At 34.3% G+C, this 16,251-nt stretch overlaps 2 protein-coding genes across 2 annotated transcripts; both read right to left on the bottom strand.

Annotated features, from left to right (window-relative positions):
• Window positions 1–6,150: 6,150 nt before the first annotated feature.
• LOC131002693 (glycine-rich cell wall structural protein-like) lies at window positions 6,151–7,513 on the bottom strand. The gene has a single exon (XM_057929164.1). It carries the CDS (start codon window positions 7,469–7,471, stop codon window positions 6,335–6,337), a length of 1,137 nt encoding a protein of 378 aa, XP_057785147.1. The 5' UTR covers window positions 7,472–7,513; the 3' UTR covers window positions 6,151–6,334.
• A 4,576-nt stretch (window positions 7,514–12,089) lies between these two features.
• On the bottom strand, window positions 12,090–15,649 carry LOC131002692 (DNA-directed RNA polymerases II and IV subunit 5A-like). Its single transcript, XM_057929163.1, has 5 exons — window positions 15,043–15,649; window positions 14,728–14,939; window positions 13,803–13,982; window positions 13,015–13,128; window positions 12,090–12,441 (listed from the first exon to the last, which is right to left on the bottom strand). Exons 2-5 carry the CDS (start codon window positions 14,923–14,925, stop codon window positions 12,316–12,318), a joined length of 618 nt encoding a protein of 205 aa, XP_057785146.1. The 5' UTR covers window positions 14,926–14,939; window positions 15,043–15,649; the 3' UTR covers window positions 12,090–12,315.
• Window positions 15,650–16,251: the final 602 nt, after the last annotated feature.

Here is a 16,251-nt window from a genome sequence, read left to right as displayed (position 1 = left end):
TAGTTTCCATCCAAACATGTGAATAACATGGAAGGCAGCGGCTGGCCAGGTTTGATGAGGATAGACATAGTGAGCGGAAGAGGCTACTCCGACGGGACGACTCGGCCCCACTCGTCCGAGTTGCCACCGATTCACGCGGCAGCGACTCGTTCGAGCAAGGCGGTGAAGCGCCGCAGCCGCCAGATAAAGAGGAGGAAAAGGGTAGCAAGGTATAGCTTTTATGGAGTTGAAGGTAGGATGAAGATTTCTGTCAGAAAGGGGTTTTGTTGGATCAAGAAGAAGTGCTCTGAGATTATTCATGGCTATTGACGAATTATATATATAAAAATATTATTCTACATATACACTTACGTAATATCTAACATAATATGTTGGGAAGTGGAGCATGTGGAATAATTCGTTACAAATAATTTGTTTTCTATTTTGGTTAAATTGTTCTACATATATACGTACATTAATTTTGTGGTGTGGCGATGTTGATCTGAAAAAGGAATTAATGTGCAGCTAATTTTTCGTTCATTTTGTCATCTTTTTCATTCTTTTGTTGCTGGAAATTAATATAGGGAAATTATATGGAGCCATAATTATGGCTGCCATAATACCCTTAAAATTTTATGAAAACTATTTATGTCTAAAATATCCTTGAAATACTTTTGATATATATATTTTACAGTTGACAAGCGTGTAGATCAACTACTCTAATTTCCAAACATAGCAAAACCATTAAAAAGGAAAAGGCCGAAAACAGCACAATTGGCTCCTAAATTAATTCTTCAAATTTTCGTTTTGTATTAATATGTAATTTATTTAGTTTGTTGTGTGTGGGTGATTAGCAGTTATAAAAAGATTAAAGTACTATGTACCTATTTTTTTTAATTATTTTACTACTAATATTATTTTATTATTATTAAAATAAAAAACTATACAATTATTATTATTATTATTATTATTATTATTATTATTATTATTATTATTATTATTATTATTATAAAACTAAAGAATAGCGGAATAACAACATATTAGTAAAAACTAATGATAAAATAACCACATATAAGTTAAAAAAAAAACTAACTAAGATAAATGTCGCACATTGAGTTTTTTGTTTGATTCTTCATGGAAAAAAATAATGAGAAAATAGTAAATTGAAAATGAGTTGGAAAAAATATATTTTGAACCCGATATATAATAATAATAATAATAATAATAATAATAATAATAATAATAATAATAATAATAATAATAATAATAATAATAATAATAATAGCATAAACGTGTCTAGTTTGGTGTAATTTAAAAAAATATAAAATACGATTGAAAATTTAAAAAAAAAATTACCTTGCTCTAGAGTTGAAGACCACTAAAGAAAACTTAGAAAAAAAAAAAGATACTCCCTCCGTCTCACTCCAATAGGCTCATTTTCCTTTTTGGGATGTCTCACTCCAATAAGCTCATTTTCCCTTTTGGGTAAAAAAGTTGTACTTAATTGGTGTGGACCACACCACTTTACTACCAATTTCCTACTAAAAAGTAAGTTTTGTTAATCTCCGTGCCCAAAAGAAGTGAGCCTATTGGAGTGGGACGGAGGGAGTATTAAAGAAACTATGAGAAAGTCTTTACCGCTATGATGTTTTAAACAATTCAATATTGAGATTGAGTTTTAATAATAATATACATATATATAATACTTACATGGATCTATATATTATAAGACCCCCTTATTTTGAGACCCTTATTTTAAACGAATAAGTTATGATCGTTTAAAATGTCAAAATTAATTTTTGTTCTATTGTATAGATTTTTAGTTATGTGTAGAAATTGTTTATTTATTTATTTATATTATTTGTATTATTTGTATTTTTTTTAATGTTTAATTAATTTTGAGCTATTTAAATATAAACTTTTAATAATAATATAGTTTGAAATTTTAAGAACCCAAAATTGGTATATTATAAATGACAACTATTTATTTTGTTATATTGATGGTTTGGTGTTATTTTCTCAAAAGGAGATTTAATTTAATTATTTGCATTCAGATGATAATATTATTATTAAACTATATTAAATCATATACTAATATTAACATATATTTATTTGTTATCAATTAATCTAACTCATAAATCATACTAACATTTTGATATTTTTACATAATTTTAAATTTTATAAATAATACTCCCTCCGTCCCTAAAATAACTTCCTATTTTTCTATTTTGGGACGTCCCCCAAATAACTTCCTCTTTCTTTCTTTCCATTTTTTGAAACCTACCCCACCACTAATAATACTTTATTTATTCTTACTTTTCACTTTTCACCACTCTCAATACTAATTACTCCCTCCGTCCCCAAAATAAGTTCCTCTTTGGGGACGGCACGGGTTTTAAGGAAAATGGTAAAGTGTATTGATAGTGGAAAAAAATATGTTATAATTAGTATTGGGAGTGGTGAAAAGGTGAAAAAGTGTTATAATTAGTATTGAGGTGATGAAAAAGTGAAAAGTAAGAATAAATAAAATATTATTAGTGGTGGGGTAGTTGTCCAAAAATAGAAAGAAAGAAAGAGGAACTTATTTGGGGGACGTCCCAAAATGGAAAAAGAGGAACTTATTTCAGGGACGGAGGGAGTATAACACTTTTCACAACTTCCAATAATAATTAGTATATCACTTTTTCTCCACTATCAATACACTTTACAACTTTTTATTAAAACTCGTGCCGTCCCCAAAGAGGAAGCCATTTCAGGGACGGAGGGAGTAATATATTTGTGCATCACATTGGTCTCATAATCAACAATAAATAATTATATTTTCTTAAGTAATCTTTTTAGACGATATTTTCTTAGGTAAATTAATACGAAAACTATCAACAAATTTTTTTTAGTATTTGTTTATTTCAAAAGAGCAAGTACAAATTAGTTTTTTTTTTCCTTTTAGAAAACAAGTACGACCCTTACATATTTTTTCATTTTCATAGAGTGAATTGCATGTAGGTATGATACCTTTTTTTTGTGGTGGGTGGGGGGTGGGTGGGTAGGGGGTATTGCATTTCCTTTTTGGCGTGGGATCTAATTTATGTAACAATTAATTAGTCAACTATACAATATAATTAGTTGAATATATATAAGGAAACTATTTATAATTAATTAAGGAAAGAAATAAATGTAAGGGTAATATTGTAAAATATTAAATTAATTATTAAAACTAATTAAATATATAATCATAATAAATACAAAATGACTAATTTGCCCCATTATGGTAGCCATAATTATGGCCATTTAGCACTACCCAAAAATATGGTTTCTTATATTTTCCTTGTACGATCTTATAACACAATTTGTACATTTGCTATATAACTTATATCATGTCTTGCAGTACATCGATGCACGTCATAATATGCATATTATTATTGGGATTTTCGTATTAACACTTTAAGAGAAATAGATATATAAATAAAAATAGTAAAGTTAATATCTTATTTATTAAGATGGATTGAAATTTTGAAATATTATAAAAACTTTGATAATTTTTTATATTTGAGTTAGTTTTATTTGATGCATCATTGAAAGAATGATATTGAAAAAAAAAATTAGAATAAAAAATATTCAGTCATCTATTTTGTTAATCATATAAAATAAAGATACAGTTTCTGTACTAGCCATATAAAATTGTGAAAATTAATAGTTGTGAGTTGTCCACAAATATAGTTTCAATAAATTATAGCCCAAATTAAGTATTTTAGACGATATTACCCCCACCGTTCTCTCTTGCACGTACAAAAAACGATGGCTCTCTCTCTCTTTTCCTTACTTTCAAACTCTCTCTCTCCCTCTCTCTATCTCTCTCTCGTTGCCCTCTCTTTGCCTAGCCCCTCTTTCTCTCTCTCTTCGAGGAGTTCCAAGATTTCGAAGAGTTGTAGATCTATGAGAATTATGAGATGCAAATTTAGATCTAAGAAGATTTTGAACAAAATGGTCGAATTCATACCATTCTGATGAGGGGTGAAATATGCGAGGTCCTAAGATCAGGACACGTGGCCTTGTTTGGAATACCAAAGTGGAATACCAAAGATGAGCAACAGGGAGCGAAGAAGCTGTGAGAAGTAGGCAGAGGGAAAAGTCCAGCTACCTGACAGAGCAGAGCGATGAAGATGAAGTCTGCCCTGAGAGAGAAAGTCCAGAGCCACCCGACAGAGCAGAGCGACGAAGAAGAAGTCTGCCCTGAGAAAGAAAGTCCAGAGCCACCAGACAGAGCAGAGCGACGAAGATGAAGTTCGGTCCGAGAGGAAAAGTACCCTTAAATCTCCAGAGGAAGAGAGTCAGAGGAAGGCCCGTCAATCCAGCTCGGTATTTAGGGGATAATGACCCGACATGATATGTGCTAATGATAGCCCTAGCTAGTCAAATAGCTAGCATGCGAAATGAATGACCAAGCGAATTTACTGTTTCGCCCTCAGTTGTAATGCCTATAAATATCCGCTACGATGAAATAAAACACACACTCTCTCTTTTCCTGCTTTTTAAATTAACTCCCTTCTCTTGTTTACTCTCTAAGAACTCTCTGAAAAATCGGAGAATCGTGGGAACACAGGTAGACGATAATGAATCCTCACCGTAAATCCGATAAATTTAATTATAGATCTACCAATATTTGTTCAAAATATTTTTTGCGAAATTATTATTTGATAAACATCCTATTGCGATATCTTCCTATGAGGCAGATGAATGGTCGATGCTGCTGGAAGTGCACGCAAGCGGTGCAGAGCGCGGACAATACGCCCATGTGAGGGGCGTGGTAGACGAGGATCGGGGCCAACCGAAAAATGCATAATTCTCGATCCGCCATGAAATTCGAGAATGAGGAATTATGGCGAGAGTAGGAGAGGAGGAAACACGCCTTTCCTTTCTGTTTTTTCCATTTTATTGTTCAGTTAATTTGTAAACAATTTTTCTGTAGTTGTTAGAGACGAGTGAAGAGATTTTTCAAAATTGTGATTTTTATTTGACTATTCATTTAGAAATTGTATTTTGTTCATTGAAGAAATTGTGTTATGTTCATTGAAAATTAGAGTGCGTGTTCATTGATAAATTGTAATTATTCGTTACGTATTAACATTATAATCTTGAATAATACTCCCTCCGTCCACGAAATGAGTACCCATTTGTGGACGGCACGGGTTATAAGAAATGCATGGAGTGTAGTGTGAATAGTTTAAGGGTCTCACTTTTTGAGTGTATTAATTAAAGAGATGTGTGGGTACACTTGCCTGAAAGGGAAATGAGTACTCATTTCGTGGACGGACGAAAAAGAAAATATGGGTACTCATTTCGTGGACGGAGGGAGTACTATTGATATCTGATTGAGAATTGTAAAAGTATTTAACATATCACATTTCGAACAAGCGTATAAAAGTTACGAACTTCTAAATAAAATATTTGATTTTTTTTACTGACATAAAATAATTAAAATATCACATTTCGAACAAATGTAAAAAAATTATGAATACCTAAAATAAAATATTACTAATTTTTTTTGCTGACATTAAATATTTAACATATAACTTTTCAAACAAACCTGACAAAATTACGAACATCTACATAACTATATTGTACATATAAGAACCGAAAAATATATGAGAACTTTAAAACTTTGGCTTCTTTTGTACGTATAAGTAGGGTTGAAAAAAAATCTTTCCATATCTTGAAGATATGATTTTTCCGTGAGATATAATAATATAAGATCTTATCAAAATTAAAAAGACAATTTAAGATATACAAATCTTAATTAATGGCTGCATAAAATTGCTCAATTACATATATAGCATTTTGGCTATAATTAAGGAAAAAATTCAACGAAAAATTAGCCATTAGATAGATTAATTCTCCTTTCTCATATATTTGTCATTCTCTATTTAACCTCTCTCTCTCTATATATATAATTGTATATAGAAATTATAATCTTATAACATTTTTTTTTTGTTTTTTGAGAATATAATCTCATAACAAATTTAAGTACTTATTTATGTAGTAAAAATATATATATATATTTTAATTTTTACCTTGAATAGATTCTTGAATAAAATTAGTAGTACTATTTAGGTAAAAGTTATAAAAATATATTTTATGCATTACACCTATATGCAAATATTAGTACTAGTATAATTTAAGAAAATATTTGATTCATTAATATTTGACACGACATAATACATCTTCACAAGTACAGCACCTGTATCAAAATTTAATAAGCAACATAACATACAAACATATTCTTTATCAATTTTTTTAGAATGAACATCAATAACCATAATTACGCATCTCTGGGTAACTATGTACCCCAAGAATACTTCTACGGGGCATAGCCACCGTGACCGCCGCCTTCACCGCTGCCGGAGCCTCCACCGTATCCACCCGCATGCTCACCACCACCAGCATAACCTCCTCCAGCACCGCCGCCATTCCCATGCCCACCACCTCCGGCAACCGACCCTTCCCCACCCGCATAGCCCCCACCAGCCCCGGATCCACCACCGTGTCCGCCACCTCCGGCAATAGACCCAGCCCCAGCGGCATATCCGCCGCCCCCGCCAGCCCCCCCTCCTTCACCACCTCCATAACCTCCTCCACGAGCTCCTCCAACACCACCACCAACACCTTCCCCACTACCATACCCTCCTCCGCTTGCCCCCGCAGCCCCACCAGCATATCCACCACCCCCGCCAGCCCCCCCTCCTTCACCACCTCCATGACCTCCTCCATGAGCTCCTCCTCCCCCACCACCACCAGCCCCTTCCCCACTCCCATACCCTCCCCCACCTGCCCCTGCAGCCCCACTGGCGTATCCGCCGCCCCCGCCAGCTCCCCCTCCTTCGCCACCGCCATAACCCCCTCCATGGGCCCCTCCGGCACCACCACCAACGCCTGCGCCGCTACCATAACCACCGGCTCCCGCTCCCCCAGCTGATCCCGCTCCACCTCCTCCTCCGTGTCCACTTCCGCCACCATATCCTCCATCCGCAGAGTATCCACTTCCGGCACCTCCTCCTTCACCGCCACCATACCCACCTGCATGTCCCCCACCACCTCCTCCTCCTCCACTGCCACCGCCACCTCCACCTCCTCCTCCACCACCTCCACCTCCACTTGCACCACCACCGGCACCACCGCCTCCTCCCTGACCGCCCCCACTCCCATACCCAGCACCATGCTCCCCACCACCAGCATATCCACCTCCTCCACCACCACCATTGCCGGCTCCGCCGCCACCTCCGCCGCCATGCTCCCCACCATATCCAGCCCCACCTCCTACACCACTTCCTCCACCACTAGCATAGCCGCCGTGGTCGGCTACGGCACCACCAGACCCTCCGCCGCCGTAAGCATTAGGATGGTTGCTGGTAGCTTCTAGAAGCGTCCTTGCAGCAGAGGATATCGCTACACCCAACAACACAAAGAAAACAATACTAACAACTCTGTTTGAAGCCATTTAGAATGTTATGAAACGGTTGATGAGAAGTGCATGGAATTGTAGGGTATTTATAGGCGCTACATTTGGCGTAAAAGTGCGATTATCAACAGTTGAAATTTGATATCTAAGAAAAAGAAACGCGCTTTGTCCCACTAAGTGGTCCATTTGAGTAGCACATGCACCACATCCATTGTTCTACTAGCTAGTGTGTTTCTGCTGTCACCCACATTTCCCTTCCCAAATCATGCACCATCGATTCATTCATTTCCTATATATCAACATTATAATGTTTAATTTCATAATGCTAATTGTGAGAATTAATTTGGCAGTTTCATGAGATAATATTGATGCACTTATGGACATTTCCTATTCAGATACATAACATTGAGTATCTCTTTCCTCATCGGAAATTCTGCAATCTTAGCACTTTCAATCGAGTAATGTTAATTAGAGGATATTATATTAATATTCTAAAGTTTTAATATGTTAACACCGCCCATCCACTTTCCTCCTCCATCGACCGGCTGAGAAGAACCCACTGGCGCCGCTGTCTCTCTTTCTGCCGAACAACATCAGCCAAAAAGCCAAACCGTCATGGGAAATTAAAAGCCAAGAATGCGCAAAACGACGTTGTTTATGTACAATACATACGGCGTCGTTTTATTAAGTTTCCGGCTCGTCCACGTCAGATAATTCTGATTCCACGTGTATGGATTTGGCCGGAAAATTCGTCATGGAATATTGGGAAAAATCAATAGTTGGTGGATTTTTATGGAAAGTTCAAAGATTGAGGAAAAAAATGGAAAGTGACTATAGTTTAAGGATTTAGAGGCAATTAACCCTTATTAAAATATTGTATTTAACAATGAGACATAAATTAATGTTGAGACTGATAATCGAATTTGAATGTATACATGTTGGATTAATTACTCGTTGCGCAGCGATAACGGGATGAGATCCAATGTCCCACAATTTTATGTGTGTCATGTGTCCCATGCTTATATTAATTATTTTAAAAATATTTTTTATAAAAATAAAATTTATTATAATACTATGAATTATATTTAATTTTTATTTCAAAAAATTAAAATTTTTAAAAAGCATATACCATGACTTTGAATTTATCAACCTATTATTAACTAATAAAAGTGATATTAAATGATAAAAAATAATTATATACCCTAGATTGATGGAATAAACCCTATTTAATAATCACAAAATTAAACTAAAGCATAAAAAGTTGAAATTGAAGAATATATATATAAGAAATTAAACAAAATTGAAAGTGAAACATAAAGTGTGGTACACTTAATCTTATTCCAGCGATAACAATATAGGCCTAATTAATAATGTAAAAAAAAATATAGGCCTAGTAAAATGCAATACAGGATGGAAGATTTGGACCGAATTTGCTGATGGATAATACTGTCTTTTACCCAATTCTTTTTGTTGTTTAAGAAATACTAGTATGCCCATCCGTGCGATGCACAGCGAACATCGAAATTAAACGATATGTTTAAATAAATAAATATAAATATTAAAAAATTAAAATATAAACAAATACCAAATATGTCTTAAAAATAAAATAAAATAAAATAATTAACATCAATTAATCCAATAACTCAAATTTGAAAACATTAAATTTGTAACTTTATATAAAGTGTAATGATAATTATAGTTATTAAAAAATTGAAAATTATTTGATAAAATTAGCATTTATTATTATTATTATTATTATTATTATTATTATTATTATTATTATTATTATTATTATTATTATTATTATTATTATTATTATTATTATTATTATTATTATTATTATTATTATTATTATTATTAAATCTATTTTACAGTTATTATATATCAAATTAAAGCTAATTTTATGGTCTTTAATTTGATATGCATATTAAATATTTTATTATTACTCATATTAGTAATTTTCAAAAAGAAAGAAAGGAAAATGTATAAGATAAAAGAAAAGAAAAGAATAACAAAAGTTTGAATTGGAAACTAAAAAACTGCCGACTAGGAAGTCAAAGTTAGTGGATATATATTTTAATAATTGAAATTTAAAAAATAACTATAATTTTAAAATATGGTGGGAAAAAATAGCCGTTAAAATGCTCTTTTATATAATATATAGATTTAGGAAACACACAAAGGTGGAGATGAGCATAGTAAAATTTAACAGGCATTTGGCCATATTTTCCTTGATGAAAAATACAAAAAACTTCAAAAACCAATAAAAAAATATTTATATGTACTGGCGGGTCTCAATTTACAGATCATTACCATAAACATATATAAGAAAAATACATTTAATCAAACCAAAAATGGACTTAGTGCACCGAATATCATGATATACGGCTATTTTTATAATCACTTATATATCATGATGGGTATCCAACTCACATTTTATCTTCTGTTTTTATATACAAAACACTGTTAACGAATGTTGTATTCTTCATTAATTGACCGACTAAACTATATTGTGAAATATCTCAGTAATGTTTATTTTTTAGAATTAATTTTAATACACAAAAATAATAAAATTAATCTCTTATATTACTAAAATATGTTAAAAACTTTAAATCTTCCATCGTTTTTTTATAATTTTCATTGTTTGAGCTAATTAACTTGTTTAATTAATATCCCACTAAAAATGAGATTGAAAATATTTTAATAATGAGGATAACACTATCTAATCAAATCATGCATTTTATAAATTATATATAAATGCCTCTTGAAGTGTAGACAAGATAGATAAAAATCTATTATTTGTAATATGAATTGATATTTTGAGTATATCATTTGAACTAATTTTATTTGATTCACATTTCATTGAAATGGTAGAATTGAAAATATCCTAATAATAAGAATAAAAGAACTTAATTGTGTATCTTACCAATCATAAAAAGTAAACACCCTTCAGAGGATTTCATTATTTATTAAAGGGTTAATTACGCCAAAAATCATGAACTTTGGGCCAATTTTCAAACTTTCCATGAACTGTTTTTTTTTAATAAAAAAATTCCCTGAATTTAAGGGGTTGAATAATTTTTCCATGACTTTCAAGAATCCCCAAATTGAATGCTGACTTTGGCACCGTTTTAGTAATATGAGACGTGATATGGCATAGCCGGCAGTGAGCAAAAACGACGTCGTTTGTTGGGGTTTGAGCCCAACCATGCCATGGCTGGTGGCGGCGGATCTGCGAACCCCCCTGCTCAATCTGGGAGGCGGTGGATCTGGTGATGATGATGGTGGAGGGCGGTGGAGAGAGCTGGGCCTGGGCTCACAACTCACAAGAAACCATAAATTACAGAGAAAAGAAAAACGAGAAAAACGACGGCTTCTTTTTCCACAAGAAATGAGGATTTGAACCAATTTCCACTCCACTTTCTTTATATCCAATGCTAAAATAGGGTTTTGATTCAATTATTGATTTGTTACAATTTTCTGAAGCTTATGTTTCTTCTGAATTTTTTCTTGTTAATGATGGTGGTGGATCTGACGATGATGATGGTGGATCTGACGATGATGATGGTGGAGGGCGGTGGAGAGAGAGAGGGCGGTAGAGCGGTGGATCTGCGTGGGTGGTTGGTGCTGCAGATCTGGGGATGGTGGTGGGGGAGGGCAATGGAGAGAGAACGGTGGCAGAGGGGCTTCGATGTGGGGAATATACGGGGGTGATTGGCGGCGGCGGATCTGGTGATGATGGTGGTGGAGGGCGGTGGAGAGAGAGAGGGCGGTAGAGGGGGTTCGATGCGGCGGAAGAGGAAGGCGACTGATCTGGTGATTGTGGTGGGTAAAACGACGACGGCATAGCTCTTCAGAGGCGGCGCGAGAACAACATCGGCAATTTGGGGGTGAGATTTTTGGCGGAGGCGGGTCTTTGTGTCTGAGATCGAGGGAGGTAACCATTGCGAAGGAGGAAGGCGGAGGTGGTGGTCCTCGACGCTGCTTCGCCGGAGGAAGGCAACGGCGGTCCTTCGGCAGCGCTCCATCGGCCGACCTGGAGAAGGGGGAGGGAAAATAATGAATTTTTTATTTTTTTGTTTATTTTTTTTCCAAGTAGGCGCCACATCAGCTCGGTATTACCACGTAGGCATCATGTCAGCTCGATATTACCACGTAAGCGACAGGTCAGCTCGGAGCTTCACCAGAACAAAAAAAAAAGGAAAAATTGTTCAACTCCTTAAATTCATGAATTTTTTGATAAAAAAAAAAGTTCATGGCAAGCTTGAAAATTAGCTCAAAATTTATGATTTTTGGTGTAATTAACCCTTTATTAAAATGCATTGAAACTTTGAAATATCTCAAAGTCTTCGATAATGATTCATAATCTCATATATAGTCCATTGAATGATAGGATTGGAAAGAATCTAATAATAAGAACAAAAAATACTCAATCATAAAAAATAAACACCTCAGAATAAAAATTAGCACAAGAACAATCTTATTACGACTCATGGATTATAAAACGGGCAAACAAAATTACAACTTTATCTATTGCAAAAAATGAGACAAAACTTGGTGTATCTATTTCACGAGTGGCTCGACCTAGAAGAACGTCGGAGGAATTCATAGTACCCACAAGTCATTAGATCATAGCACTCGAATAATAGACACAAAATTGTCTTCACAATCACAAATCGAATATACTATAAAGTTCCAAAAAGTTAAAAGTTACACTCACAAGATGTTCATAGAGAGTTCAATGACACCAGCACATAACTTAAATTTCTCCATTGGAGAGTTGTGTTGTGGCGTCGTGTTTTGCGCGAATGCTTCACGCCTCCTATTGTCTTCTGCTGCTTTTATTGTCCAACAACATCAGCAAGTACAGAGCTTTCCATGATTCAAACAACATATCGGTAGGTGACATAACGTCCAGCAGTTTCACTTGGTCGTATAATCTTCACAACCTGCCCGCGCTTGAGCCCGTAGTATCTTGCAATGGGGTCAGTTATCTGGATACGAGGGAGCTGCCAAACAAAGCATCAAGAAACAGCTTAAACTGGAAACATATGTCGAGATGCATGCATATGGAGTGATAGTTATACAATTTTTAGGTCTACTCGACATGATAAGAGAGACTAGGAAAAATCTACAAGTGAAGTGAAGGACGTAAAAGAAAAATCTCGACATGACATGCGTAAAGAGTTGCAGGTTCATCACAAATGAAAATTGGGGCGTAAAAGTTATTATGCCACCACCATCACCATAGGGTTTTTACAAAATTATGAAATTTTAAATGCACCACAGATAGTGCTGGTCCAACGGCTATAGTCAATACAGCATAGGATGACACTGACTATTCAGCAAAAGCCATCTTTCACAATGACTACACAGGAAATGGTGAAAATGTACTCGATAAAAGTCGTGCAATAAACATTTTAGAATAGCTGCTTCATGTGCTAAAGTAGCACTACGATAGCAACTCGAGTGCAAATGTGCAATACATGACAAAATTTAGATTTCCACTATGTGCATAAACTTTACATGACAATAAGTTAAACTTAATGCACTGTAATTATTGTTGAATATTGAAAACTAACCTGTGTTTCTTTTACAGTGTACCTTTCCAGCAATGTCTTCTTTTCTTCAGCCGTAAGCAGCTGATGCTCGGGAACTAGAACATGTTCTTTTATGTTAACTAACAACTCTGCTTCCTGCACTATCGCATCAAGTAAACATGAGTTCCCTTGAAATCCAACTGTAAAGCAGGGGACACTTGTATGTAAAATCTTCAATACGTTGCAAAAATCTTACAAGCATAAAATGCTGAATATGTGCTTCAACAATAAATACAAAATCTCCAAAGTGATGCCTCATAAAATATAAGAGTTATTGCGACTGAGCTTTAGAAGAAAACCAAGTGCGTATTCAAGATTCTTGAGCTATATAGTATATTAAATGAAGGGTTAATCATATTTTGTTCCCCAACTACCATTTTCTATTAAAAAAACAGGCTTTCAATATTTTCTAAAAAATGTCCTGCTATACAAAATCCGGCGATGGAATGATGAGTCACCTCGCCAAAATCTTAGGTGAGCTTTTTTTCCCACCTTACCCAATAAAACGACATTGGTTCACCATTGAATCAAGTTAGGTGACTCATCATTTCGTCACCGATTTTGGTATAGTAGGACATTTTTTGGAAAAAGGCTGAAAGTTGGGGGTTTTTAATAGAAAAAGAAAATGAAGTTGGGGACACAAAACATGATTAACCCTAAATGAAAAGGTATTCTATAGCCATAAAGGGCATCTATGACCTAAAAAGATAAACAATATTAGTATTGAAGTAATATATGAAACAAAATGAAATGAGAGCCTCAACAATAACCTGGAAAACTTCTAAGTGAAATTTAGTTGATATCTCACTAACACAGGTCCGTGCAAATGGTGTTAAATTTTGCTGGACTACTAAGATTGCCCGATGAACACCTTCTTCTTTCATGCGATTAGTGTAGGTCTTCATTGTCTTAACACCAACTTTCTGTTCCTCTGGAAAGAAGACGTATAACTGGAAGTAAGCAGACAAGAAAAAATTGGTTAATGCCGCTGCATTGAGGATTTTCAACAATTGAACAGATGTCATATTTCATCTGTTTCACAAAAAGTATTCTGTTTGGCTATTTTAAAAACAATATATACAGAAAGAGCTCAACTCTGTGTTGTTCGGAGCATATTAAAAAAGCCTAAATAGCATAAGCTTCAATGTCTCTGCCATTGAAAAAATTCATTTAGGAACTTCACACTTTACTGATAGACAGCTACATATAAGGAACTCCAACAAGAACTTCTAATGGATATCAGAGGAACATTAAAGTGATTCAAAAAATGTGATGTCACTTACACAAATTGAGACTTTCTTACTAGGGACAAACATCTTTGAAAATGAAAATAAACAAGATTTAAGCATAGGAACCAATAAAATCCATTTTTTAGGAAATCAGAGACGTAATATAATCAAAGCACATTAAGAAGGAACAAAATGGAAAGGGGGTGACATTCAGAAATCAGCCTCAATTATAACATAGGCTCTTCTACTCGATATCTCACTTATTTGTCACCTCTATGGCATTATATCTTTTCCGACTGCAAACACACCAATCATTTCCCTAATTTCAGACGGCATTACACTAAAATATAAAGCATTTCAGTTTTCCATAGTATATGATAGTATGATATAAACTGCAAAACACATTACTGGTGAGAATCTCGTAGAGCCCCAAACACGAAAAAGGAGAAATCTTGACGAAGCACACCTGTTCAGAGCTGTTACGGAAGCCTTTATTAATAACGAGGTCCTCTCTCTTCATATTCTCGCCATATTTCTGAATGAACTGATACTTTGTCATTTCAATCTCAAAATCTCCCACCATGTAACCTCTATCCTTCAGCATCTGCATTACTGTCTTTCGGATTCTGAAAAGCCGGGTAATTTCCTCCTCCGACAAAACCATCTTCTGTACTTTAGCTATTAAAAAAATAATGAATAATACAGTTTTCAGATATATTAATTCCCATTAACAAAAATAGGCAAATTTCCGGATCTCACTACAAAAATAACTTTTTCTTACGGATCAAATATAATAACCGCTTCTTGATTTGTTGAGTTGAGCCTGAGAGGAGTTTGTTGAGTTGAGGTGAGCTGAGAGGAGGGCGGCGAGCAGAAATTCGCGGCGGATGGCGGCTGCTGCTGTTGGCTGATCGGCCAAGAGTAAGGGGGAAAAGGGACTGAGTTGGTAGCAAATTGGTGAGTTTCACCGAAAAATGAAGGCAGAAGGCAGCCGCAAAGGCCGGCTATGGACAAGCGGCGCTGCTCTAGGCGGCGGAAGGGTGTAGCGAAGGAAGCGAGAGAGAGTAATATCTAAGGGAGGGGAGATGGGAGAACAATAGGATAGTAGGAAGATTGAAATAGAAGAAGCGGCGCTGTGATTGTCTGAAGATGCTGTGATTGAAATAGGGTTACTCAAGTTTTCATTTTTATGGAGAGTATTATTGTTTTCAATTAGTTAAAAAAAAAAGTTGTGTTTTTGTTTGTTAAGAGCTCCGCATCGCGGTTCGCGAGAGTCGCAGACCGATGCTGAAGACTCGAGATGAGGCGGAGGAGGAAAGAGAGAGGGGTACGTGTCATGCACGCCTCAATCACAAATTCAAATAAATAAATAAACATTTTAAAAACTTGAAATTTACAATTGAACGAATCAGCTTCTTTAAAAAAAAATTGTTAAAACTGAAGGAGTTGTTTGGCAACGATCCTTTTCCATATTTTTTTATTTTCTTTATTTTTCGATTGAACGACTCTTTATTTTTTAGTTAATAATTTATATATTAAAAGTTAGGGTATATATATTTTTATTTAATTATTAAATATTAAAGTTAAGTATAATTTATAAAATTATAATTATTTTTTTATAAAAACATTATTAGGACATTAACTATAAATTAACAATGACACAAAATTATGGAATAATGGATCATCCGAAATAATTACAGGAGCAGTTAATTTCGTTCCTCTCTATAAACTAAAATTTATACTATATTAAAAAGTCAAGATATCAATTTGAAATCAATTTCAAATTGATATCAAAATTATGTGGCAATTTTATAATTATAATAAAATCAAAAATTTATTTGTTTATTATATTTTCTCTTTATTTTTGGTTTTATTTATTACTAAAATTAAATTCTACTAATTATAAAAATATTTAATATGTATATCAAATTAAAGATCATCATGAAAGTTTTAATTTTAAAGATTAAATTTTTTAAAAAAATATCTCTCA

Source organism: Salvia miltiorrhiza, unplaced genomic scaffold, assembly GCF_028751815.1.
Source record: "Salvia miltiorrhiza cultivar Shanhuang (shh) unplaced genomic scaffold, IMPLAD_Smil_shh fragScaff_scaffold_173, whole genome shotgun sequence".
Taxonomy (NCBI): Eukaryota; Viridiplantae; Streptophyta; class Magnoliopsida; order Lamiales; family Lamiaceae; genus Salvia; species Salvia miltiorrhiza.
The sequence above is the reverse complement of the archived record's forward strand: the minus strand, read 5'-3'. Positions and strand labels throughout refer to the sequence as shown.